The sequence below is a fragment of the Festucalex cinctus genome, chromosome 2, assembly GCF_051991245.1.
Source record: "Festucalex cinctus isolate MCC-2025b chromosome 2, RoL_Fcin_1.0, whole genome shotgun sequence".
In the NCBI taxonomy this organism is placed as follows: Eukaryota; Metazoa; Chordata; class Actinopteri; order Syngnathiformes; family Syngnathidae; genus Festucalex; species Festucalex cinctus.
Window position 1 is genome coordinate 118,310 of NC_135412.1, and position 26,622 is coordinate 144,931.

Sequence of the window (26,622 nt, forward strand, 5' to 3'; positions counted from 1 at the left end):
TATTTGTAAACACTTTAAAACATCCATTGCTGCATACAAAGTGCTGTGCATGGAATAGAAATCAGTCTTGCAGTAGATACAAATGAAAGAAAATAACGCAAAATAATTTATAAAAAAATATATATTAAAAAAATTATAAGATGTAGGGAAGTGACTAAGTAAATATAAGTATAAATAAAATAACACAACATACAGAAGGCACCATAAAACACTGAAATGATGCGAAGTCTCATGCTGAGTCAAAGACCAAAGAATAGAGATGTCCGGCAAAAATGATATGAAATTTTGTCCATATCAGACAGCCCTAAATCCAAAAAGCGAATGAAGGCAACTGCTAGCCAATCCCAGATTGAAGCGGCTGGGTCACAGAGTCATTCATTCGGACATGACACTTGTTTACAGAAGTGACGAGTGCTTTTGTTGCAAATGAAATTTTAAGTTGAATAAATGCAAAAGAACTACACATTTTTACCCCCTCGATTGTCTTTTAGAATTCCGAATGAACTGCCGCTTTGAAGTGACCGAAAATATTTCTGAGCACTTTTGCAGTTGTCACAATGCCACCGTTCAAACTGAACAACATCAGATTTAGGTTGAAAGAGAAAAGGTACTATACAGTGCTAATTGACTTTAGCCTTTGAGACATCCTGTAAGCAAATCTTTATTTTTTTTTGAATGGAATTATAAGTAGTCAAGTATTGAACATGAGAATCCATGCAATTCTTTTTTAATCTTTTGTTCTTTATATCTGCGACACAAAACATTACATACATTTGGTCCAACTTGCTTTCTACATTCAACTGATAACATAAATGTACTGTCATTAGTGACGCAAAATTAAAAGTAAGTCATTGCAATTAATGTGTAAACGTGTCTGCGTGTTAGACCACAATTTAGCTAAACCAGCATATTTGATATGAAAATCCTCAGTTGCACCAAGTTTGAAACTATTTTGCGGTTATGGTGAACATGAGCAGCTTTTAACTTGGACAATCAAAAGATATGAATTTAAATCCAAGATGGAGTTGACAATACCTAATTGTTTGCCCATTAAAAAAAAAAAAAAAAAATAGATGATTGCGTGTGTTCCAACATGCAGCTATTGCACAATCCCGAGCAACAGTCACCAGTCGTGGTGTTTCTTGTTTTTTACGGCAAGTCAAGCAGGTTGTTCTTAGCATAAAGTTCCTCCGTGATCTGGTACACTTGGGAAATGAGCGGCATGGCTTCCCCCAGCACGGCCACCACTTTCTCCGGAGGACCCACGTTCATCACCTCGAAGAAGGCGGGGCGACCGGGTAGCACGCAGAAGGCCAAGCCCGCCGCCTTGCGCACCACCCACGGGTGGTAGCGCGCGAGCGACTCGTTGTAGGCTTCGGCGCACATGGCGGACGTCTTGCTGTCCTCGCTGCTGATCCGCAGCCGCTCCAGGAACAGTTCCAGCCACCTGAGCGCACGGTGCAGCCTCAGAAGAGTGCGAGTGCCCGACTCGGGATGGCTGCCTCGCTTGTCCACGTCCACCAGGCCGTTGTCCAGCTCGTATCGGACCATGGACTGCGCGCTCCTGTAGTGACAGTGCGCATCTCCTTTCAGCAAAGTCGCCAGGATCTGGACCTTATTGGTAGCGTCCTTGGAAATGAAGCCAAAGACGGACCCCAAGCTGTTCAAAAACCTGCCAAAAGGTACACAATCAATGAGTGCGTTTTCAGGAAGAAAGGAGAAGGCTCATACTTGGATTTTATTTTCCTTTACTTTGGGGGATTATTGATTCTGCCTGCCGCCAAGGACATTTGCACTAAATCATTTCAGCAGGGGAAAGGTTAGCTCGACCATAACAAGACAAATTGATGAAAAAGCAGAGCTTGGTGAGGCGCAGCTTAGGAAGGGATAGATGAGTCACCGTGGTCCACAAATCAAGTGGATAAATCGACTGATGTTGACAACAAGGTAATCGTGCTCGACTGCTCGGCATACCCCAGCAGCAAAAAATCTGAAAACCAATATTACTTAGCCATATACTTGTAGTAACGGTGCTTTTCTGGGTCCGCGTGAGGGCGGCGCAGCAGATGTGCGTCCATGAGTGCCTGACAAATGAGTGACAGCTAGTAAGTCACGCCTCCCGTCTCTGATTGGTTGTTTGTCTTGCGGCAAAAGATGGCCTCACAAATGGACAATTTTATTCCAGATCATATACAGTATATCATGTACCAGATTACTACCAGTATATATGATATAAAAAATGTGAGGGGGGGGACAGAACACTCTGGTATCAACACGGAAAAATGTTCGCAAGCCCAAAAACGACACCTGAGCTGAACTGCTTTGCAAAACTACGTTGAAGTTATGAAGCACATCAAAGCTCATGCTCTTAGAGGTCAATTTATGTCCGTTTGAATCGCGCTTCTGCATTGAGGTCAGTTATAGAATCATTGTAATTGTTTCAGATGACATTCTTTAGTTTTGAACTGACAAAGATTTTGTTAGTGGGACCTCCACGCGGTCAGTGTAAATTTGTCATGAGTGAAACTGATTCCTTCAAAAAAGGTTTGGGGCACCCCTGATTTACTGCACTCCAAAGGTCCAAATGACTGACGCAAATTTTCACTTTAAGAAGTCGAGACACCCTCTGCTGAACATGGAGAATAATATTTGAATTGAATTTAAAGCTTCCGTTGCTCATAATAGAAAGACTGCACACAAGCAACACAAGAAAAGAAAGGTGAATATCACAAATGTTAAAATGTCATTTTTAAGGTTTCCATTGTGCAGAGTGGCCAAAAATAGCCACAAACAAGCTGAGCGGGTAGTAAAATCCAACAAGTCCTGAGGATTATACTGTACTTACTTGATAAGACCACGCCAGCCAGAAACGTAGTTTTCCAGAATGACAGCTTTGTCTTCAGACAAACACACCTTGAAAGTGCTCAGAACCTCCTCAAAGCAGAACTTTGGATCATCTGACGTCACAGAATCAGCCATTGTGGGGAGGAGGTACTGTCTACTAGTCCAGTGTTTCCCAACCTTTATTGAGACAAGACAAATTGGAGAAATCTCGTGGTTTACAACAAAACCAAACAAAAAGTATCAATACTGACATAATGATTTTGTATCCATTTATTATTCACGAACTGAGTTAGTGGGAAATTTGGGCCTGTTGGCCTGAACACCAAGTTGTACTCACGGGAAGTACAGTAGAACTTTTGTACGAAATAATAAGAGATTTATTGTAACACGTCGCTGGCGTTGGTAAATGAACAAGGATATATTTACATAGAATTAATCATTTTCAGACAGATTAGGGGAAATTGATTATTTCCCAGTGAACTCTTGCTGATCTCTCACCGCCACACAGGTGACGCCAATATAGATCGCTCAGCAGCACCAAGTCAAGGGAAAAAAACAAAACATCGACAGTGCATATCTGTCAAATAAAATTTAATACGTCCGGTTGCCAGCAGATAGTCCGGACAATTCTACGCAAACAGTAACACATTTTTTCCCCTCCGTAAAACATCGCATTAGATGCTACTAACGCTACCTCGAGACGTACCGATCAAAAAGACACATTATTAAATTGCGATATGTGTACATGTTACATTACCACACAATAAACTAAAACATTACCTGTCAATCCAATTTGAAGCGTGTTTCCGGGTCCAAATCCTACAGCGCAGACGCGCGCCGGATAATACAGGAAATATAATGTTGTCAAAATAAAAGTGTTCCATTAAAGTACGGTCAGATTAACATAGAACGGAACATGGAATATATCCGTTGCCATTTGTAAACATGTATTAAGTGTTCAGACTTACTTATTTGCCTTAATGGTCACATTTTATACATTCATATAGAAACGTACACATGATTGAGTTAGCGATATAAAATGCTAGTACGCCTTGCTTTGAAATCAAACCCGGATTCTGTCACTGTTATCAGTGTCTATGTGTAGCTTGACTCTGCCTGAGCCAAAGCCACCCGGTTGCACACTTTCATAATCCTTAAAACATGAAACAATTCACTTGAAATACTATGTGCTCATAATCAGAAGTTCGGATCGCTCTGGTAACTTAACTGAAAAGAAACGGGCGGTAAAATGCCTGAAATAAAAGTAACACCACTGGGTGAGTTCCCTTGCTAGCTAGTAGCATCAGTAATGGCTCTGTCACGTTCCGTACATACAACATGAATATACGAAGGGAGAACTTTGTCTGGGATTGCGCTCTGAAATATCTGAAAGGATTGATTGATTGATCCATGGATGTCCAGCAGAGGTTGTTAGCCGGGATGCTAACAACTCCACTTCCATTGTTGTTGTTGTTGTTTGTGACCTTCTTCTTCTTCTTGTGTCTTGTTTCTCCAAGGTGCTGGACAGGATGTTGGACGCAGCTGCATCATCGTCTCCATCGGAGGCAAAAACATCATGCTGGACTGTGGCATGCACATGGGATACAATGATGATGTGAGCTTAACTTACCAAAACACGTTTTCTCAACCAATTTAATTACATTGTGTTCAAACAACACATATTTTACATACAGTTCATGGCATATACACGTTACAGCTGTAATTCTTCATTTTGGGGGGCTGGGGGTGAATTAACAGTCACCAAAATAAAACCAAAACCGACCCTATCTATGTCACTATGTGGGTGAATGGTTGTTTGTTTATGTTCTCTTTGGAGAAAATAAATGAATGTTGTCTGTCTGTCCAGAGACGCTTCCCAGACTTCTCGTACATCATTCAGAATGGGCGCCTGACAGACTTTTTGGATTGCGTCATCATCAGGTTGGTTCAAACAGCTTCATGGCTTGTAGACAGCCGATAAAAAGACGTTTCTGCTCCTGTTAGCCATTTCCATTTGGACCACTGTGGCGCTCTTCCCTACATGAGCGAGATGGTGGGCTACGACGGGCCCATCTACATGACGCATCCCACCAAAGCCATCTGCCCCATCCTGCTGGAGGACTTCCGCAAGATCACCGTGGACAAGAAGGGAGAGACCAACTTCTTCACCTCGCAGATGATCAAGGATTGCATGAAGAAAGTCGTCCCACTGAACCTGCACCAGACTGTCCAGGTGGGCTCTTGTTGTCTGTCCTAGTCGAACCCTGCCATGTCTGTCATCTGTCCGTCGTCGTCCGTTTTCAATGGAGATATGTTTGTTTGTGCAGGTGGATGATGAGCTGGAGATCAAAGCATACTACGCCGGCCATGTTCTGGGCGCTGCCATGGTGCAAATCAAAGTGGGCTCAGAGTCGGTGGTCTACACTGTGAGTGGGACATTTTCATCAGCATTTTAATAGCTTACGTTTATATACAGTGAAACCCCGCCTTCAACGTTCAGCCCAGGTTAGAGGAAGAAGTTTTGGGGAGTTTTAGCCGAATACTGAGATAAAATAAAATAAGACAAGAGGCGTCGTTATTGCTTGACAATTGGTATTTGTATGGCAACATACACGCTTTTACACTTTTATCTTCTTGAAGCCGCTTGTTTATAAGTAAGACGTGTCTGAAAATGTAGTTCAATTTCAAAGAATTGATATATTCGTTTCTAAGGCTTTTTACGAGGAGCCGAGGACGGGTCAGTTCCTGTCGGTTTCCGCTCATCTGCAGCAGGCTCCTCGATCCCGATTGATCAGCAATAGCAGTAATTTACTGCCGCACCTTTCAAGGCACCCAGCGATGCTTAAATGGCTAACAGGAAAGTAGTACTTGGTATTTTCATGGCTAGCAAAGCAGCAACATACTCACTCGTGTCCTTGGCATCTTTTTGAATCACGAAGCTAAAAAGAGGCAAATGAAGAGGAACAATAGACAGAAAGTGACTGATTTCAGAAGAGCCCAGAATCTCCACATGCTGTTGCTTCAAAGTTTGAATCGTGGCTAGAAATCCCAACATGAAGCGTCATCTTGGAAAAACTGCAACTGTCTTGTCTCATTTAGGGCGACTACAACATGACACCCGACAGACATTTAGGGTAAGTGAACTCCTTTTGTTTCCTTGATTTTCTATCTTCACAACAGAAATAGCTTTGACAATATCGACAGTTGGGATGCTGGTCGACCTATGAATCGTTCTCCGGGTCAGTTCTCACAAATGGTTCCTATTTTGGAAATAATGAATGCATTTCTCCCAGCTCATTGTGAAACTGTACAGGCAAATGTTTTTGTTCTCATAAAAGTAAGTTAACCACTTGGGGTGTTATTGCAACACTGAACCAAAAATGTTTTCATCAGCCAAAATGTTTGATGGCACACGTGCAGCTTACTTGGCCTTGTATGTTCTATGATTTGGTTTCATTATTATTGTCGTCTTTCACCTACAACAAATGATTCCATTATTTCATTGTTTTCATCCAAATAAATGACCTGCTTCCCAAAATCTATGACCTTGCGATGCATGTGAAGATAAATGGGACGGACAGACGGACAGATAGTCTATGCTAAAAGGAGACAAGCAAAAAAAATGGTTTGAGGTTTTCCAAAATGTAAATGTCATAATGGATTCAAAAAATGTCCTTTTTAAAAGTATCTTATTCATATTGGCAGCACATCTTCTGAAGAGGGACGGAGAGATCACATTCTTCAAACTCATTTTTTTTTTTAACCAGAAAACAGTCAACATTGAACCAAATGCTGAGTATATTCCATTCACTAATAATGAATATTAATAATTGTTCATGATCGGTTCAACTGAGCATATAGGCCAATTTAGTAGAGGTGACCAGCATCTAATAATTCAGATCAAAAATCATTGTTGTGATGTGATTCAAGAGCATTTAGTTGGTTTGAGGCGACGACGTCTTGCGTTGTTGTCTTGCATGTCGGCAGTGCCGCTTGGATCGACAAGTGTCGTCCCGACATCCTCATCTCCGAATCCACGTACGCCACCACCATACGGGACTCCAAGAGGTGCCGAGAGAGAGACTTCCTGAAGAAAGTCCACGAATCCATCGAACGAGGAGGAAAAGTACAAAGTTGATTTGATTACATTTTGCTTTGATATTTTTAGGAAAGATTCGACAAAGCCGTTGTCGTTTGCTGCAGGTTCTCATCCCCGTCTTTGCCCTCGGAAGAGCCCAGGAACTCTGCATCCTTTTGGAGACCTTTTGGTAAATTCCGCTGTGAGGAAAAAGTTGCTCTTTTGGCGGAGCCTTTTATGCTGACGAGCTTCCTGCGACAGGGAGAGGATGAACTTGAAGGCTCCCATCTACTTCTCCACGGGGCTGACCGAGAAAGCCAATCATTACTACAAGCTGTTCATCACGTGGACCAACCAGAAGATCAGGAAGACTTTTGTGCAGAGGAACATGTTTGAATTCAAGCACATCAAAGCTTTCGACCGCTCGTACGCCGACAACCCGGGACCGATGGTGAGACTTTTCTTTTCTTTTCTTTTCTTTTCTTTTCTTTTCTTTTCTTTTCTTTTCTTTTCTTTTCTTTTCTTTTCTTTTCTTTTCTTTTCTTTTCTTTTCTTTTCGTTCTTCTCATGAAAGATGCTCTCTGGAACAAAATAGCTTTACGATTTACATTTTTAAATTAGTGCACTCGAAAACGAGAATTGTTGAAGCAATTTAAAATTGCAAATTGTTGACAAACTTCCAAAAATTGCTAACACACAATTGAATTCAGTTCATCCAAAGTGAATATATTAAGTTGAATTCAACTTAATATATTCAAGTTGGTCAACAATTCCATTTGTAATCTTAACTTGCTTGACAAATTTCCCGCCCTCTGTATGCGGATGTGATGTCACGTGAAGAAGGCAAAAACTGCAGTTACCTGCCTTCGTTGCCGCTTGGCGTGAGTTCGCTGCCCCGCCTGGGAGACCACATTTGTTTGTGCGAGTGGGGAAAAAAAAGAAAAGCAAAATGCAGTTTCATTCGTAGCGATTGGAAATGAAAAGAGTGAAGAAGTGAACACATTGGCAGGTGGTGTTTGCGACCCCAGGGATGCTGCACGCCGGGCAGTCGCTGCAAATCTTCAAGAAATGGGCCGGAAATGAGAAGAACATGGTGAGTGTCGTTCAAAAATTAAAAAAAAAAAAAATCCAAACTAGATGTGACCGTCTTGCCACTTTTTGCAGGTCATCATGCCCGGCTACTGCGTCCAAGGGACAATCGGACACAAGATCCTGAACGGACAGCGGAAACTGGAAATGGAGGGCCGAGCGACGGTAAGTGTTGCCCAACGATCAAGCGCCGTCGTGTCGTGTTCACCCGACCTGCACGGAACGCCGCCCTGCCGCGCAGTTGGACGTCAAGCTGCAGGTGGAGTACATGTCGTTCAGCGCCCACGCCGACGCCAAGGGCATCATGCAGCTGATCCGCATGGCCGAACCTCGCAACATGCTGCTGGTGCACGGCGAGGCGGCCAAGATGGAGTTCCTCAAGGGCAAGATCGAGCAGGAGTTCAGTGAGTGGCCGCCGCGCGCTCGGCGTCCGCTCGCTCGCTTACGTTGTCCCGCCGCAGGCATCGACTGCTACATGCCGGCCAACGGCGAGACCACCGCAGTGACGACCAATCCCAAAGTTCCCGTTGATATGTCGCTCAACCTTCTCAAGAGGGAAATGACGCTCGGAGGTGAGTCGCACTCTGCCAACGTTTCATTGAGGGCCAGTCACAAACTCTTTTCTTCTCTTCTCCTCTTTTCTTCTGTCAACTCGTTTGTTGAGATGTTATTTTTTTTGGAATAAGAGTTGCAGACGGCAAGTTCACCATTTTCACTTGCAAGGTGTTGAAGACGTCTCGTGTCATGTGGATTGTGTTGTTTCAGGGCCTTTACCTGATCCCAAAAAAGCTCGCATCATGCACGCAACCCTCATCATGAAAGATCATGTAAGTTGATGACCGCTTGGGCAAAATAATAATATCCAATATAAGAGCTGTATCGTGTATTATGGTCATTAGAATTATGGTCAGTCTGAGAGCTTTTAATGTGTTGATAGTTTACAGGGGTCTGCACGACATCATTTAATGATGTCACATATATGCGCTCTCTCATTTCTATTTATTTATTCATTTTTGCTTTTTGCTCGTCTTTAACTCATTTGCTCCCAAAAACGTATAAATATGTTTTTTTTTTTTTTTTTTTTTTTTTTTTTTTGCTAGAGCAGACAGAACGCTTTCATGCAGCGAATGGGTACAAAAATGGCCATCAGGTGGCAGCAGACTATAATAGATCAACCAGGGCAAGAATGAAACTTAGCCATATTCTAATTCTAATTGCTGCAAAACGGAAACAGATGGAAATATTATTTTTTTCCTGATGAAAGAAGAGACTCCGATCATTGTTTTGATCGCAATCGAACACAATATTGTGTGGGCCTTGCAAGATCAGTCCAAATCCAGCAAAACAGCCGTGAGCGAACGGGATTGCGAAATGTGAAAATGGCTGCAAGTGAATGAGTTGATGTCAAATATGCGTTCATCTTTTTTGAACCCTAAAGAGTCTCAAGCTGGTGTCCTCGGAACAAGCGCTGAAGGAACTCGGACTCAACGAGCATCAGCTGCGATTCACGTGTCGTGTGCAACTGCACGACCCGCACAGCGACTCGGACACGCTTCGAAGAATATACACTCACCTCAGGAGGTGAGGGAGAAGATCGTTTTTTTTTCCGGCGGCACGCTGGCAGTGGACGTGAAAGAAAAACAAAAAAAATGCAGCCGCAACTGTTGCACGCGGTTGCTTCATTTTTTTTCATGCACATTTCCCCGAATCATGACGTGACTTTTCCGCTCGCTTAGTGAAGTGTTGCTCAGTGAGCGCTTTGCTAAGCTACGTTAGCTGCAGAAGCTTTTTATTTTATTTATTTTTCCTGGCCGCAGTGTCTTAAAGGGATACGCCATCCAGCACCTTCCCGATGGCACCGTCATGGTGGACTCCATCGTCATCAAGGTGTCATCGTCACCAGACGAAGGCAATACGAAGGTCATCCTGCTTTCGTGGAGTTATCAGGTAAACGACTTCACGCAATACAAAACTAACCAGCTATTCCGTCAAATGCTTCACTTCAACTCTGGCCCTGGGAAAAATGTTTGACAGTATTTTTTATGAATATTTTTCCATTACGTCCAGTATCGGCCATTGCGGACAGTCACGTGATCGTCGTGACGTATCGTGCGTGGAAAATGGAAAATACACATTGAATGACAACAAAGAGACTCGTGAGGAATTATTGCGTCCCACGACGGACATCAAAGCCTCAAAAGCTCCAAGTTGGGGCGTGTCTGCAAGTTGCGTGTTAAAAAGGCTCAATTGACCGTTGACAATTGAAGTTGAGGACGGTCCCTAACCTGGATGGTAAACATGTGGCTGACTTTTACTCATTTGATTCATTTCATGTGCCAAGCACGCTTTGGCCCACATTAGGAGAAGCCAAATCCGTGTATCGTTCGTTCAATCTTTTTTCCAAACAAAACGCTAAGTCTTGTTTTGTCAATATTCGTTCCAAAAACGAAAATGAAGAAAAGGGAGAACGACTCGTTTTCCGATTTTGTGCAATAATCGGAAGGCAGCATTTTTCGTGCCCATTACGTCAGCAAAGTCATTGAAAGGAACGATGGCGGCTTCGTTTACACGCGTCATCACAATCACATGACCAGGATCGCCACACTAGGTTTTCATTTTGATACTTAATCGGTTGAAAAGAAAATTCAGGAAATAAGATGCCAGAGATTTTTGCACGACTGCAAAATGAGTTCTAAAAGGTGAAGAGCGCCGGAGTGCTGCCAGCTGCAACAACAGAAACGCGCGAAACCGCCTTAATGGCTTCATGAAAGTTGATGTCGAGCAAACATTTTCTTTCACACGTTTGATGCACCCCCACCAGTCTGATTCATATTGCATTCGTGAAATATGCACAAAGCAGAACATTTCTATCCATCTCAGGGGGCAGCCATTTTGCCACTTGCTGTTGACTGAAAATGACATCACAGTTGCTCAGTGGGTAACGACCAATCACGGCTCAGTTTGCCAACATCATATGAGCAAACTCAGCAAACAGGTGAGCTACCTGAGCCCTGTGATATCATTTTCAGTCGATAGCAAGTGGCAAAATGGCCGCCCCCTGAAATGGATCAAAAAAGAGGCGACACACATACTGATGTTTAAAAATTGTATTCTGAGCGCTCAGCAGCAGCCCGAGATGCATAACGAGCTGACGCACTTTTGGGATGACATCATCTGAAAGTGTTCCAGTGATGAGTTCATGCTGAGGACACACCGAATAATTGTTGACTACCTGCATGACAAATTTGGTTGAAAAGGAACCAAGAATGTTGCACATTTATGAAAATATTTACTGCATTTCTTTCTCATCAGGATGAAGACCTTGGAAGCTTCCTTTCAACTCTGCTGAAAAAAGGGCTCCCATCTGGACTTTGAATTTCAAAATAGTTATGAAAGATCACACAAGCCACCAAGTTAAATCTGTGAAATGACAATGATGTGATTTGTTAACATCATTTTAGTCAGCAAGCTATTTTTTTTTTCTTCTTCTTCTTCTTCCTGTTAAGTTGCAGCCTTCTGTTGCTAGGTAGAATGTGTCCGCCTAAATTACACAAAATAATTAAACATGTTGTCCCACTCAAAGAAGTTGTTTCAGTGAAACTTTCATTGTCTTAATTCCTAACTTGTTTGGAAGGAATTCGAACAAGCGTTGTTTTGAACGACCGTCTCGCTGATGATGTCCATCTTTTTTGGGCAGGAAGCGAATCAGCGTGACGGCGTAGATGAGCCAATATCATCATCATTTGTAACCCTCTCACACACAACAAAACAAAACACTTGTATCTAAAATCTCATTCTGCATTGAAATAAATGGAACTGCCGTTAGTCACCCCCCAAAAAATGTTTTTTTTTTTTTTTTTTTTTTTTTTTTTAACGTTATCAAAGAAAACCGACGTTTCCAATGCTGTGACCCTGTATGCACCATTTTTGCTTGCATAGCATTAGCAACTCGCAAATATGTAGCGTATGTTATTCCGTTGTCCCTAAGCATCGTTTAGGGCTTTTTAATGAGACCTCAGTTGGAGTTAACTATAAAAGTAAACTCATGACATTGACAATTACATCCACTGTATATTTAAATGCAAAATATCGTTAGCCTAGCGCTAATGCTAAAAGCGAATGGAGGATCCCATTCAAATGCTAATAGGAAGTTAGCATCGACTTCAGGAGTGTTTTTCCTCCAAAAATCGAATATCCACACACAAATGCGATGGGACTCGCATATGAGATAACACAGGCAAAGTGAGTTTTTTTTTTTTTTTTGTTGAGTTTGTGTGACTGCCAAACTGCTGCTTGTCGTGAGGCGAGTTCACTGCCACCTTACAGAGTTTTATATCTCAAATTTCGCTCTCCAGTCAGGCAAAAAAATCAGCATGATGGCAGCTTGTATTTTAAAAACAACCCCAACAACAAAATAATACATTTGCTGAAATACTACAGTATGTTTCATTTCAAATGTATTTTTTTGTGAGAATATTGAGCTGAAGTCAATCAGACAGATGAGTAGGGAAGAAATAGCACAGTGGTGACTGGTTATGTATTTGTTGCCATTTTTATGTGTGGCAGTCGTAATAATTGTACAGTATATATAGCTTATAATACAACTGAAACCAAATATCTTATTGCTTCAACAAATAATACAAATATTTGTTTAAATATTTGTGAAAATTAACTCTCATTGACATTTCCCAATGTGCAAAATCAAAAATGTGCAAAATCGGGATTGTCAAACGTAAAGTGCCACAATCGGCCTGTTAAAAATGTTGTCCACAGGAGGGCGCACTAACGAGCACTTGAATGACAGCCTGATATCAGTTGTTCATGAACTCCAATTGGACTATTGATGCACTTCTGAAGGTTGAATGATGTCATGTCCCAATAATAAAGTCTGGTCTACTTCATATCGAATGAATTGACATCATTGCACTGTGAAGAATAATGAGACCGAACTAATAGTTCTGTGAAACTGTACAAATCATTCGTCTGTTTTCTCTGAATGAAGAGACGAGATACTTAACTGCCGTCAACAGATTCAGTTTGTTGCCAACCTTTTGTTGTTTCGCTCTGACACAACTTGTGTGTATTTTTGTGTAAAGCAACTGTACCCTCATTATGAAAACTTTCCACTTTTGTTTGTATGTTGTGATCATGAGTTAGTTGAGTTTGTCAAGATTTACAGATGGATGTGGAAATTGAAATTGCATTTAGAATGATTTCTAGATCATAAAAACTTGTTTTATGAAAGGTACATCGCAACAACACTGATTATAATATTGTTGAAATGACACTCAGTTTTGTTCAGACATTCCCCATTATTTGAAGAAAATGTAGTCATACGATAATAATGTGAATATTTTTAAAATATAGCCCTACCCTCACAAAAAATGGCTTAAGGCCTCTGGCCTTAATATTATTTTAACATTCACTGCGTGCTACAAAATTCACAAATGAATATTTAATATCAAAAGCATTTTTGTTGCTCGATGTTACCTGCCGTCTTGGTGTTGCTTCTTGCCTCGCAGACAAATTCGAATGAAAACGTGTTTTGATGCTCTTCAGTGACGTCACTGCACGCGCTTTCCCTTCATTTCCGCTTTCATTGCGCTGTGGGCGTGCAAGAAACACGAGGACAGGAAACGAAACGCGCGGCTATGCTAGCTCGATAGCTGAAAGCCACCTGCTGCTGTGGTACATCGTTCATACAACATCTTGCTTTTTATTCCATTTTCCTTCTGAAAAGCAACACCCACACATTGAAGCTTCTCTGTTTTCTGCACAATCAAAAGTTTGCGTTTTGGACAGAAATCGTCGAAACGGATGCTGGTGAGGGGAAAAGGACACATCACCATTCGGTGACCTTTTTTTCTCACTTTGAATTTTAGCTTTGATGGTACTCTTAAAAAAAAAAGAAAAGAAAAAAGCTAGATAATCTTCTTTTATTTTATTTTAAAGACTTTCAAAACCGTTTTATGGAAGGAAGGAAGGAAAATGTTGTGGTGTTCTTTCATCACAGAAGACGCCAGGCCCAAAGAGTAATTCTGAAAATATTTGTATTTAAAATCATGTTTGTGTGCGTTTGTAAAACAATGTTGGCGAGTTATTTTGAGAAAATTTGGCCGCAAACTTTGATGCCTGCTGAAGACGCGTTGCTTCAATGACGAAGAAGTCAACAGATGCCGTCTGAACCTTCGGCAGGAGGACGGAAAGAAAAAGGCGCCATCCCAATCTTTTATTCAACACCTTTCATGAACTCCAGGAACTCTGTTGGACAGAACACATGAAGTCAGCGTTGGCATTCAATCCAGTATTGCGTAACATTTCATATCATTTCTGCCGTACGATTGATCTTATTTTGACGTTGCGGCACTTGACAGTGGCACAAAAATCTTGCAGGATCAATCCACGTTCTCAGCACATTGTGGATTTCTTGACTTGAACAATCATGATTCATACGTACCATCATAATCAATTTTGCCGTCATTGTTTTTGTCTCCGTCCTTCATCAGCTCCTCAATGTCATCTTCAGTGATGGATTCTCCAGTGGACTCCAGCATGGACTTGAGTTCCTCCAAGTCGATGTAACCGTCGCCATTCCTCAACAGCGCAGAAAAAGACGTTTTGAGAAACGTTGTCGTTTGATGTTGGGCGACAATTTGGGAGGCGTACTTGTCAAACATGCGGAAAAGTTCGGCCAGCTCCTCTTCCGGTTTCCCTTTGCTCTCCTCCTTCATACAACGGACCATCATAACCAAGAACTCATCAAAGTCGACCGTGCCGCTGCCTGTTGCGGGAAGAAAAAAGATCGTGAGCGTTAGCAAAGTGGTATAAAATCTTATCCAAATGTCTTTTCCGAGCGTCAGACATTTTGTACGGCTCGGTCTGTAAATGAAAAGAATTTGATATCATGGCTGACGTACCGTCTTCATCCACCTCGTCAATCATCTCCTGCAGTTCTTCAGGTGTGGGATTTTGCCCCAGCATCCTCATCACCTTGCCCAGTTCCTTCGTGCTGATGCAGCCGTCCTCCGCATCTTGGACGAAGATGTCAAAAGCAGCCTTGAACTCTGCGGGACACGTTTCACGTTTACACTCAAAACGTTGTGACGTTCGTCTTCCTGTGGTGGCAGCTTATTGCCAGATGTGCTACCGTTTATGTAGAATTGCGTTTTTCTTGTTTTAGTGGAGGCCAATGTATTTGACAAATGGAGATATTGCCATTGAGGTGTGTCAACGGTACGGCACATATTTGTAAACAAGTCATTGAGGAGATTCCGTCGTGGCAGCAGAAGCAGGAAGTGAATATAAAAAGGTTCACGTCGTGTTATCGGCAGCCCTGATTTAGGCCATCTGAAACAGCTGCTTCGGTTTTTGGGTTTGGTTCTTTTGAATATTTCTTTATTAAAACCCCCTGCGATTGGCTGGCAACCGGTCCGGGGTGTCCCCCGCCTACTGCCCAGATCAAGCTGAGATAGGCGCCAGCACCCCCCGCGACCCTTGTGAGGACGAAGCGGCCAAGAAAATGGATGGCTTTATTAAAAACAGCTTAGTTGCATGAGGTCAATTGTTTAGGATCGGTCCCTGAAGGCAACACCTCATGTAGCTAGCTAGCTAGCTAGCTAGCTAGGTGATTGATTGAAGCGCATTTCAAACAATTGCTAGCATGAGGTGATCTGTTCAGTGGCAGGCGAGCGTCATCAAATGAAGTATTATTTTTCTTACCATTTTTCTGCTCCTCGGTCAAGTTCTCAACCTAAGGGAGAGAAACGAGACAGCACAAGCATCAACCGTCCTGCTCCGATGTTGACAGCTGAGCGTCATGAGTTGATCGATCTGACGGTCTTCACGTGCTATTCTGGTTGTTGGAAACGTGCGCTCGATGGATTGTTATGTATGTTTGTGTATGTGGGAGGAGCATCAGCTGTTCCTTTTCTGTCCAGCTGTTTTTCTCTTTTCTATTGTTACGCTGGAATTTTAACCCCAGTTGCCTTTAAAATACACACCACAAAAAGAAGGAACGTGGTGATATTTCCAATGTGGTGCCTGCCACCCAAACAACAAAAAGAAACCAAAAACAGCAACTCATTTCAAGTATGTTTTAAATTCCAGCAGGTGTTCGAATTATACATTTGTTGCGCGTGTCAGAAAAAGTTCATACGAAATGAATTCTTTTCAACTGTATAACTGCACTCGAGTCACGTGAACCAACTTTGTGTGTGAATTCTCATTTGATATCCGATGACTTGACATTGAAAGGGCCGAATGGTCACAATGGCTACTCAGCTGTCACAAAATCACATATGACTCTCATAACATTTTTGCTTCGAAGTTACGCTCTGAGTTTAATACATAATCATTGATATATTCATCTTGACCCAAATAAATAAATACATTGTGCCTTCTTATTTGTACTTACCGCTGCTTTATAGACGTCATCCATTGCTGCTGCTCGTTCGCCGGCTCTGGCAAAATGCGGGACTGGTTCAACGATGGCATTAAAAAAAGCTTATGAGCCATCCCACAAAAGTGAAGAGTGATGGGGGGGGCTGCTGATTGACAGAAACAGAGAGGAAAGCAGTCCTATAAATAGGAAACAAAAGGAGCCGCCTGTCAAAAGTAGAATCGAGATGGAAGTGATGTTTAGCTGCAACGTCACAGAGAGAAAATAAGATTGTATCGAGGCATCTTTCAAACAAGGGTAAGATTAGATTCCAACTTCATGACTGTTGGACTATTTAAAAAAAAAAGTCATTGCAATAGAAATTGGACAACTAGAGTGAACGATTCGAAAACACATTCATGTACTATTATGAATGTTTTTTATTGAATTATTCTTATTACTCTAATTTATGACCAAGTGCCGCCAGGAAAGTCAAATGCAGAGAAAATCAAACATTGGATGCTTCCAACTTGGCAACAAGAGTTTGGGCAAGGCACTGCTGCGTTCCAGCATAAACGAAAGGCAAGCTTGGGTGACTTTGGACGAACTTGCACAAATCGTTGACCTTTACGGCATCAGACCCATTTGGGATCAACTGGAACAGATCGAGTGAGCCAGCAGGCTCGCTCGCCAACTTCAAACATTCTCTCAGACAATATCTTGGAGAAAGTATTCCCGGAAAAGTGGAAGCTCGAAGCTGAAAAAGAGCTGCAATTCCTCCAATTTGGATTTCTCTCAAATTAAAGCCGGGAGTCTGCACTTTAATTTGGTATCGATTGTTTCCTGGATATGTTTTTGTCACCAGCTAAAATAACAAAACTTGTGTCACTGTCCAAATACTTTGGGACCGAACTGCATGTGCACATGTCAACATGTATTTCGACTCACTCCAACTTTCTCATTTTTGAATGATGCCTTCTCCAGGTTGCATATCTCAGTGTTTGCCGCACACCTGTACAAACAGGTCATTTGGTAAAAGCCAGTTTAAATGAGATTATTCGCACCCTGTTTGTCATGCTAATATTTGTTTTTGTTTTTTTGCCTTCTACGGAAACTGAAAACTGACTCTTATTTCTGTGACAATTTGAGCCTGAATATAAAGAATGTCCTGAATCTATATTCCTCCTACCTGGGAATCGAGCTTGGTGTCATGTTTTGGTTCTGTTTAGGGTGGGTTTTTGCTTTGTTTTTTGTTGGGTTTTGAGTTTGTCATGTTTATGTTCTGTTTTTCTTGTCTTCCATAGTCTCGTTAAGCCTCACTGATGTCCACCTGTGTTTGCCTGCCCTTCCTCATGTGTCAACCAATCAGCATCCCCTTCCACTTGTGTCTTGCCCAGCTGTGTCTCATCGTGCTCAATTAGTGTGTGTACTTAGTTTTCGGTTTTCGCTTCAGTTCTTGTCGGTTCATTGTTCTTGTTGCCCCACGTCCCTGCTCCCATAGTTAAGTCTGCTCGTGTATTGTTTTTCCCTTCGGTATTTTGTTATTCTTTGTTACCAAGCCCTGTTTGCAACTTTAGTTTTGTTTGATTAAATTTACTCCATTTTCGCACCTCTGACTTCGCCTCCGCCTCCTGCATTTGGGTCCACCACCACACTTTTGAGTCCTGACACTTGGGGCTCATTCTTAATGCATGTTTAAATGTTTGCCCAAGTGTGCTTTCACTTGCATCTTCTCGAAATGCGTTTGCACAAAGATAAGAATAACAAAAGGCTAATAAATGCCGAGTTCAATCAAAGTAATCATAAAGCAAATTAGAATAACAATAATAACCTAATTTTCTTAGTTCCATTGTCCTGTACTTGTATACTGTATTCTTTTTTTCAGATGCCTTCCCTTCATGAAAATAGATCCACAGATAGATAGAAGGCTATTTTAAGTGTGTCATGTCCTTGACTGGAAATACTAGTCGTCGAACAGTGGAGACGTAATGGGGGGCGGGGCGGATTTAGGGGGGGTCTGCACGAAAAAAAACAAACAGCAAATCAATTTGCGATAAGGTCACAGTTCAATTAGCAACATTTTGTCCTGGTTTCAATCAAAGGCCAGTCATGATTTTGCTCTTACATGTTACGGAAGACCAAAACTGCCAAAATAAAAATGTATATAAAATAAGTCAATACAAGTGATTCTCACCAGCTATATTTAGTTAGTAGACGATTGAGAGATACTTTTTGTGTGAAGATTTCTTGTTTGAAGAAAAATCAACAGTATTAACCTTGTGCCACTAAGTGACATTTTCTCCCCATCTCGTTCTTGTGATCTGTCAGTCACTGACACTACTGTTAAAAACACATGTGCAAATAATGTGTATTATTAAGGACAATTGGGTTTTCAAAGCCAGTCATTTGTAACGGACATTTTAACTTAACAAGAGAACAACGTAATCTTCGGATTATTACTGAAACTGGGGGAATTACTTGCACAGAGTGAGATGTTTCTTCCTACTCACTACATGTCTTCCCTTGTATATACAAATGTAATAGATTTCAGTAACCACCCTGTGATTTTCATTGCTGATGGAGAAACTGTACATTCCATTCGTTAATATTAAAATCCATTGCTGCCTGTTTGAGTCAAGCAAATTCTATTCAGCTTTATAAAATTGACATTTATTAATTTATGACATTTTTTCGGGTCGCGGTGTAGCCTTCCATTCCCAGGACTTCATTCATTTCCCACTGTGACGGTGTGATTTAAAAAAAAATAATAATTTTGTCTTTCTCGGAATGTGCCCTTTCTTGCTCACTAATGTCCAGCAGATGGCAGTAATTCTCCTTTAAATCGGTTGCTAACCACCGATTGAATCAAAACGGGAAGAGAAAGCAGATTCAAATTACTTTATTATTTTTATTTTATTATTTTATCTTTTCTTTACATAAACGAAAATGTAACGCAGTCATAATGGTCAAACTCTTCCAATCACGAAACCTTAAACCTTGTTAAATCTTGACACAATTAACCTCTTAAAACTGCTTATCGGGGGTGGAAAAAACAAACAAACTACTGTATATCGTGTTCAATACATATAATGAACGTTTGCATTTACATTGTGTTTATAGCTGAAATCTTTGGCATATCGTTTTTGTGTGTTTTTACTTTGTATTCTTTTCTGACTTTCAATAAAGTTGAATTATTCAAAGATAGAAAAAGAAGAAGAATGCAGCTTGGGAGGAAATGAACAGTACTGTAAACAGGAAGTACTTTCATTTTATCCTAAAGTCCAAGTGGTATGTGTTTAAGCGCCGAAAAACAGCTAAGCAAGTCTTATTACTGGCCAATAGACGCTATCCTACCACAAAGTAAGAGCTTTGAAACGTATGTAATGAATCATCAAAATGAACGTATTTGTCCACGAATAAGCCTCGACAGATGACGCGTCAAGCTAGTTTAGCATTAGCTGTCGCCAGGTATTTACGGCGTTAGAACTCCCCTTGACCTGTAAACGTGCGCAATGTCTGGTCATGCTGTCAAACACGACGAATTCTGGGCATCTCTTTGACTTGAAATGACTGTTGTTGTTTAGTTGTTGTTTTTTGACGCCGGCGTTTACGGCGCCGTTTATGTTAGCTGCGTCCGGAGCAACAGCAAGACGCAGGTCACGAGGGTGAGAAATCTGCACGTTTTTGTTGTGTTTTAAATCCTAAGTATGTCTTGTTGTCGGGTCAGTGTCGAGATTTGCGGAACCTTAGCACCCCTCAAATCAACGTTTTGCACGCACGTTTCTTTTCATCAATACGTCATGATGGTTTATGACCATAATGGCAGGTGCTGGCATAATAACAACGTGGTGCAACCAGTTTCAAGTTTGAGATTTTTCTTTGTGTTTTAAAACTCATCAAAAGATTCTCGGCATGCTTTGTGCTGTCGTTCTATGCAAGTCCAAATGAGCCACAGCCACTTTGCCTTCTTGTAGGCTGCTAGCTTGCCTAATTTTCGCGTCATTCTGATATGAAGCATCAGTTGCCGTTGTACATTCAGCCCAGGACGCTATGACGACACCACGTTTGCCAGTTCAATGTTATTGTCTTTCATTGTGTCCCTTATTATGGCCTGTGTGTCTGAAACAACTTGCGCCAATAGTTTGACCCAAGGTGTGGACTTACGTCATCATTTGTCAAGCATCAATACAAACAAAAACACATGTGTAATGTGTGAAATGCAAGTACACTGACAAATGTTTAACTTTAATGTCACTGTGCATCAATATTTATCTTCTTCCAATTCAGCTGGGATAAGCTTCACCTATGGATGGATGTGTGCGATTTAAAATATATTTAACTTTATTTCATTACAGATTAAAAAAAAAAAAGTAGACATACATGAAAACAAAATTCTAATGAAAATGAGAGGGAAGAACAAATGTTGTATTTTCTGGCCCTTTTTACAGAATAACATTTGCCTTGCATGTTCATATTTCCTTTTAGCCTATTTCAATAAACAAATAAAGTCTACTAAATAACTTTTGAACTGTTGTGCAGATCACTGTTTGAATGAACTATGTTGTTCCATCATTTCAAATCTATGCAAGCCCATAACATCAAATCTCATGACTATACTCTTTTCCTTCTGAAATAGTAGTTGCTGCCGTGTTTCTGTATTTATAGTGTTTGACTGGGCCAAACTATAATACGATGACTGCGTATGCATGTAATTGAATTGATCGCATGTCACTTGTAAATAAATACAAGGTACGCGTGTGTTCCTCCTTTTCTAGCTCATTAGCCAGGGAGGAGGAAGACAGCAGGATTTGCAGTTGTTGACCTGGTTCTTTTGGTCCCTGAGATGACATCACAGCAGCCTCAACTCCACGGCGGGGCTCTTCGTCACCAGGGTGCCCAAAATGACTCCGCTCAACAAGCTCGGCCTCATATTCAGGCCCATCATGTTGACTCAAATCCGAGCAGCGCCACCGCTGGCCGCATGGACAACAGAGCTCTGGCACGCCGGCCCGGATGCTCCGCTTTGGCAACGGCCAGCAGAGTCTCGGCCTGCTTGGTCAACTCCAGCGTATCCAAAGGGTCGAGGAGTTTAGAGCCCTGGCCTGAGGAGGCAGTGGACAAGTCACATGGCTTGAACTCGCTCCACCGCATGTTTGACATCATCGGAGCCCAGCTCACTCATCGGGACGTTCGAGTGCTGTCGTTTTTGTTCGTCGATGTGATTGATGAGTACGAGCGAGGCGGCATCAGGAGCGGACGAGATTTCTTGCTGGCGCTGGAGCGCCAGGGTCGCTGCGACGAGACCAACTTTCAACACGTGCTCCAGCTTCTGAGGATTATCACTCGTCATGACCTCTTGCCTTACGTCACGCTGAAGAAACGACAGGCCGGTAAGTCGAGTCATAAAAACCTCAGAAGCAGACTTGTGGTAGTAGTGTATGTTTTAATTGGGTATAAATAATTGATCAGTTCAAATTGGCTACAGTCAAGCTTTTGATGGCCTTTTTTTAAAACAAAAAAAAAAGTAAATTCAAGCATTTTCTGGTTCTTGAGATTTGTTGTTTTGTTTTGTTTTTTACATTCAATATCTCAAAGTTAGTAAACTGGGTTTTAATATGAAGTGGCATGTTTACCATCTAAATAAAATAGTAAAAATACAATCAGCAACAGTCCCCAAAAATGCCAATTATTTTCCCAATACCCTGAACAAAAGTTGCTGTTGCAATTAAGGCCACAACCGTTTGATCAACATTTTCGTGTCATTTAACACACTGTAATTGCATCTGTTTTGAGGTGCTGGTCTGAGTGCCTCTTCTTAACAATGAAACAGATTTCAAAAAACAAACAGTCATCAACAATCGCAACGAAATGAGTGGTCATCACATTTAACAGTATTGAGATTCAAGCGTGTCAAAGCAGCTGCCGTCTTCAATGAAAGATCAGACAAAAGGCAAACGTTTATGTTGGACTCTGCGTACCTTCCGATTTGTCGCCACACAAGACAGATTTCCCGAGTGAGGTCACAACCGCGGGCTCTCATTCCGCCCCTCCGAGCTGACTTGCTTTCCATTTTGATGACACTTGCGACCATGTGAGTGTCAAGCTTGGGTTGCCAAATAACTTGTAAAATGATCCTCCTACATATTTGTCATGTGATCGCTGGGGTTATTGCTTTCATCTTCCACCTCTATGATGTGATGTACATTAGCCGTCCGTGTTCTTCAGTGTGCCCAGATCCCGTTGACAAGTACTTGGAAGAGACGTCAGTGCGCTACATGTCACCAAGAGGAGCCATGAAGAGCAGGGAAAGTGCGCCTCACAGAATGACGGGTTGGTCTGCGCTTGCACGTTGTGTTTTGCTCACATCCGTTTGTCTGCTACACAGTTAGCTGAGCTTGGTGTCGTGTCTTGGCAGGACCCTACGTTGGGCCGTCCCGAATGAAAGCGGCTCCTTCTGTACCGAACGGCATGTGGAAGAGAAGCAATTCCTCGTCCGACTTCAGAGAGAAGCAAACTTGTGGTATGATTTTTTCCGTTTTTGTACATTTCATTCAAACAATCTTAGCTTTCAGTCTAGTTTAAAAATCGACTGACTTCCGTATAATAACATTTCTAGCTAAATGATCATCTTTTGCAGACACTCAAGTGAGGAGTTTGCAGGATGTGTCAATTGTTACAAGCAAGTTTAAAAGCAAGTTAACCACTGTATAGTTTGCAATATTAATGCTGTGCCTCAAAATAATTGTAAATCTTCTGGTTATATTTAAGTGAAGCGCCACTATTTGTAGGTGATAAAGATGGAGCCACAACACTGACAATAAGATTTGCTATTGACATTTTTTTTTTTATATTGAAACAAGTGTTGGCTTTGTAAAAGGTCTTGAAAACTAAAATACAGACATAAAAAGAAACACTATTTTTCTTTAAGAATATTTTTTGTATTATGATGTCTTTTTCAATGGCAATTTGCAGATTTTTTTTACGCTATTTAATTTTTAATTTTTTAAGTTTCACAGGTTTTCAGTTTCAACTGGTTTTCAGTCTCAGTTATCTATTTTTTTCGTTTCAACTTTTATTGGCAGCGTTTTAATGTGGAGGGGCGGGGTTGGGGCGGGGCTTTGAGGGAAGAGAACGCCTTCCAGCTTTTCCGGAGAGGAGAGCACGCCCTCTGCTGGCTAAAGGCAATACCTGAATTCCCTGTGACATATAGTCAGAGACTCATGGATACAAGTTCACCAGGGACTCCTAAACCACCGGTAAGTCTTGTGGTTTTTTCTACATATAACTTTGTGGGGTCAGTGTTAATGTTTCTGGAGTAAACCACTTAGCTAAATTAGCAAGTAATTTCAAACTTGGTGGTTTGCCTTTCGCCGACAGAGGGCGCACTCTCCTCTCCTGTGAAGCTGGAAGGCTTCTCACACTAGGCCCCGCCCCTCCACGTGAAAACACTGCCAAAAAGTTGAAAATGAAAAAAGAAAAGTGAAACTGAAAAGCCGGAAAAAAGAAATCTGCAGATTGGCATTGAAAAGGACCTCATAATACAAAAAATATGCTTAAAGAAAATAATGTTTTGTTTTTTTTTAGGTCTGTATTTTCTTTTTCAAGACAAGCTTTGACAAAGCTTGTTTTTCCCACAATGCCATTTCCCCGCCCCCCATACCAAATGTTATTGTCAGTGTTGTGGCTCCAGACAGAGAGACGGAGGCCTGGCATGAACCGTAAACGTCCACAGGTGAGCGAGCGTATTCCGACGGAAATGTTGCCCACGCTTGTTGGTGTGCGTCCTCAGACATCCGCCTGCGCGTCCGTGCCGAATATTGCCAGCACGACTCGGCCCTTCAGGGCAACATCTTTTCCAACAAGCAAGAGGTGGTGGAGCGGCAGTTTGAACGCTTCAACCAGGCCAACACCATCCTCAAATCACGAGACTTGGGCTCCATCATCTGCGACATCAAGTTCTCCGAGCTCACCTACCTGGATGCCTTCTGGAGAGACTACATCAACGGCTCCTTGTTGGAGGCCCTGAAAGGAGTTTTCATCACAGATTCTCTCAAGCAGGCCGTGGGCCACGAGGCCATCAAACTGTTGGTCAACGTGGATGAGGAGGATTACCAGGCGGGCCGTCGCAGACTTCTTTGCAATTTGGTGACGGGCGGAGATCCTCCCGGAGGTATCAAAGACTGCGTGTCTTAGACGGCGACGGCGCCGGCGTACGCCAGGGATACAACTGGGCCTCCCCGTGGGGAGGAGAAAGCGATGTAAGGATGTGATAGCCGTGTTTGGAACGTGTGTATGTGTGTGCGGTCCCGCAGGGGTCGGAGGACAGTTGCGACCCCGACGTATAGCATGCAAGGAAGGGGATTGGGGACCGTCCCGTCGGTAACGCATACACGTTTACATTCATTTGAATATGAAGCCGCTCATTTTCTGGAAGGGAGAAAATGAGTTTAGTTTTATTTACACAGGTTTTGAGAACAGGAAAAGCAAATCCTGAATGGTGTCAAGTTACTCCTAGTGGGGGATGAACCCACTTTTTTTTTCTTTCTTTTTTTTCTCACAAATAATTTATTTTTCAGGTCAGATTGGTTGTATTAACCCATTTAGAAAGTGTTCAGTATGTTCTCTAAAGCACCGACTTTAGTAGCCATGCGTTTTGTTTTGTTTTTTAGCTGCGTGTTTTCCTCATGTATGTCTAAGACCATTTTGTACATACATACAACATATTTCACATTTTGTTTCTACAGACCAGAAAAAGTGTCACGTGATAAACGTTCACGTAATAACATGGTAAGTTATCATGTTAAAAAGTGCTAAGTTTGGCTTCCACATTCATCATAACACAACAAAGCAATGACTTCTAGTTGAGGTCCGTGGCGGGAGCAGGACCAAAAATGGATGGATGGATCATTTCAACACTTTATTAGTGGCCAGTGCTTAGTGGGGGCGGCATGGTTCAGTGGTAGAGTGAGTGGTCGCGCTGCCCTCCAGTACTCTCTTCGCAGAACATATCTACTTAGAAGACTTGGCTGAAGGCAGAAGCCAAACTCGGGTTTGTGTGTCGACATGATTACGCGTCACATCAAAAAGGTGAAACTTACCACGTCAAAATGTGGTATGTTAGTTTCTGCATTCAGAAGCGTTTACTTCCGGTTCAGGTCATTGGTGGTGTCTTTGTGTCATGCATCAAAATTACTGGCTGCGTAACGACAAATACTGTAAAAATAATGTCGTGTTTAAAATAATTTCAAAAGTAAAAATTCCACCTATGATTTGAACTGGAGATTAGTGCTTTATTTTGTTTGCTACACGGAACACTGAAGCCAAACATGATGTTTAACCATGATAAATGATCACATTGCTACATTTAAGTGTGACCTGAAGTTGGAGGATGTTCCCTTAATGTTTCATGTTTTTACCACAAAATTGTTTTAAATATTATTTGTCATGAGAACAACGTGTGGTGGAAGTGAACAAGGTTGCTATTAAAATCTTTGGATTTTGAGAAAACGATGTACAGTCAATGGAAAAGCAAAGTATGTACACTTTTCAGCTCTACGGGAAAAGGCGGGACAGTCTACAATAATTCCAGCTGATTGGACGATACGACATTCTACACGTTTGTTTGAACCAATCACGACCACGGATGAAAATGCCTTCGTGTCCGTTCATCGTTCTTGCCGAAGGGGGGAAAAGCACGAAGCGCCTCTCGCTGTTCAACATTCAACAAGGAAACGGTGAGTCATTCTGGGAGTACAGAATTAATTGTAGCGTCCATTTTGGGTTGGTTTGTTAGCCCCGGCGTCGGCGCAGGCTTCCTGTTGTCGTCACAGTTGCATATCCCGCCCCCCAAACATAATGCCGCTCTGTGATTGGTCCGAACCTTACGGCAGTTATCTGGGGGGAGGGGGAATTGTATTCCCCGGAGTTTGTTAATTATGGCCACGTATTAAGTGTCGAATACCAAGTCATTATTTTTTGAAGTGCCTCTATATGTCAGAAACTGTCCCTTGGCGAGGTGTTCATATTGTGGTCATTAAGTGAAAGCATCTCAGTTTTATTTCTGCTTGTCTTCACATAGTCAATGAGAGACGTGTAAATTGCCCATAATCACAGGTATTTGTTAAAGGAACCGTTAGTATTTTTTGACATGAATCTGCGCGTCGCCCTGTCGACAGCTGATCGACGCGCTGCAGACAGCTGATCTGTGCGGCTTCCGCCTTTGAAAAGATAAACC

At 42.0% G+C, this 26,622-nt stretch overlaps 4 protein-coding genes across 9 annotated transcripts; 2 read left to right on the plus strand and 2 right to left on the minus strand.

Annotated features, from left to right (window-relative positions):
- Positions 1–645: 645 nt before the first annotated feature.
- cptp (ceramide-1-phosphate transfer protein) lies at positions 646–3,702 on the minus strand. Of its 5 annotated transcripts, none has more exons than XM_077511834.1 (3): positions 3,625–3,702; positions 2,846–3,021; positions 646–1,672 (listed from the first exon to the last, which is right to left on the minus strand). In XM_077511834.1, the coding sequence occupies exons 2-3, from the start codon at positions 2,977–2,979 to the stop codon at positions 1,150–1,152; spliced, it is 657 nt and encodes a 218-aa protein (XP_077367960.1). In that variant the 5' UTR covers positions 2,980–3,021; positions 3,625–3,702; the 3' UTR covers positions 646–1,149. The 5 variants fall into 5 exon arrangements, with proteins under 5 accessions (XP_077367960.1, XP_077367961.1, XP_077367962.1 ...); XM_077511835.1 differs by lacking the exon at positions 3,625–3,702 and adding an exon at positions 3,551–3,601; XM_077511836.1 differs by lacking the exon at positions 3,625–3,702 and adding an exon at positions 3,343–3,530.
- Positions 3,703–3,918: 216 nt separating this feature from the next.
- Positions 3,919–11,596, plus strand: ints11 (integrator complex subunit 11). 2 transcript variants are annotated; one of them, XM_077511833.1, is made up of 17 exons: positions 3,921–4,121; positions 4,362–4,459; positions 4,712–4,785; positions 4,849–5,077; positions 5,172–5,270; positions 5,944–5,978; positions 6,832–6,970; positions 7,048–7,112; positions 7,184–7,373; positions 7,932–8,015; positions 8,087–8,176; positions 8,253–8,415; positions 8,473–8,583; positions 8,777–8,838; positions 9,450–9,592; positions 9,829–9,958; positions 11,324–11,596. In XM_077511833.1, exons 1-17 carry the CDS (start codon positions 4,094–4,096, stop codon positions 11,384–11,386), a joined length of 1,803 nt encoding a protein of 600 aa, XP_077367959.1. In that variant the 5' UTR covers positions 3,921–4,093; the 3' UTR covers positions 11,387–11,596. The 2 variants fall into 2 exon arrangements, with proteins under 2 accessions (XP_077367958.1, XP_077367959.1); XM_077511832.1 differs by having other exon boundaries at positions 3,919–4,121; positions 8,253–8,583.
- Positions 11,597–14,044: 2,448 nt separating this feature from the next.
- LOC144013241 (troponin C, slow skeletal and cardiac muscles-like) lies at positions 14,045–16,586 on the minus strand. The gene is made up of 6 exons (XM_077511841.1): positions 16,425–16,586; positions 15,731–15,761; positions 14,929–15,075; positions 14,678–14,792; positions 14,469–14,605; positions 14,045–14,272 (listed from the first exon to the last, which is right to left on the minus strand). Exons 1-6 carry the CDS (start codon positions 16,446–16,448, stop codon positions 14,241–14,243), a joined length of 486 nt encoding a protein of 161 aa, XP_077367967.1. The 5' UTR covers positions 16,449–16,586; the 3' UTR covers positions 14,045–14,240.
- A 3,042-nt stretch (positions 16,587–19,628) lies between these two features.
- dedd (death effector domain containing) lies at positions 19,629–25,895 on the plus strand. The gene is made up of 5 exons (XM_077511840.1): positions 19,629–19,748; positions 21,164–21,778; positions 22,614–22,718; positions 22,804–22,908; positions 24,178–25,895. Exons 2-5 carry the CDS (start codon positions 21,232–21,234, stop codon positions 24,579–24,581), a joined length of 1,161 nt encoding a protein of 386 aa, XP_077367966.1. The 5' UTR covers positions 19,629–19,748; positions 21,164–21,231; the 3' UTR covers positions 24,582–25,895.
- Positions 25,896–26,622: the final 727 nt, after the last annotated feature.

What these genes read in the sequence shown, in the direction of transcription:
- ints11 (XM_077511832.1), top strand. Translation starts at nt 4,094, where the DNA reads ATGCCTGAAATAAAAGTAACACCACTGG. An exon ending in CCGACAACCCGGGACCGATG is followed by an intron (nt 7,374 to 7,931) that starts GTGAGACTTTTC and finishes ACACATTGGCAG; the next exon opens with GTGGTGTTTGCGACCCCAGG. An exon ending in TGCTTTCGTGGAGTTATCAG is followed by an intron (nt 9,959 to 11,323) that starts GTAAACGACTTC and finishes CTTTCTCATCAG; the next exon opens with GATGAAGACCTTGGAAGCTT.
- cptp (XM_077511834.1), bottom strand. Translation starts at nt 2,979, where the DNA reads ATGGCTGATTCTGTGACGTCAGATGATCCAAAGTTCTGCTTTGAGGAG. An exon ending in GGCTGGCGTGGTCTTATCAA is followed by an intron (nt 1,673 to 2,845) that starts GTAAGTACAGTA and finishes ACCTTTTGGCAG; the next exon opens with GTTTTTGAACAGCTTGGGGT.
- LOC144013241 (XM_077511841.1), bottom strand. Translation starts at nt 16,448, where the DNA reads ATGGATGACGTCTATAAAGCAGCG. An exon ending in ATGACGTCTATAAAGCAGCG is followed by an intron (nt 15,762 to 16,424) that starts GTAAGTACAAAT and finishes TCTCTCCCTTAG; the next exon opens with GTTGAGAACTTGACCGAGGA. An exon ending in GACCGAGGAGCAGAAAAATG is followed by an intron (nt 15,076 to 15,730) that starts GTAAGAAAAATA and finishes CGTGTCCCGCAG; the next exon opens with AGTTCAAGGCTGCTTTTGAC.
- dedd (XM_077511840.1), top strand. Translation starts at nt 21,232, where the DNA reads ATGACATCACAGCAGCCTCAACTCCACGGCGGGGCTCTTCGTCACCAG. An exon ending in GCTGAAGAAACGACAGGCCG is followed by an intron (nt 21,779 to 22,613) that starts GTAAGTCGAGTC and finishes CGTGTTCTTCAG; the next exon opens with TGTGCCCAGATCCCGTTGAC. An exon ending in TGCGCCTCACAGAATGACGG is followed by an intron (nt 22,719 to 22,803) that starts GTTGGTCTGCGC and finishes GTGTCTTGGCAG; the next exon opens with GACCCTACGTTGGGCCGTCC.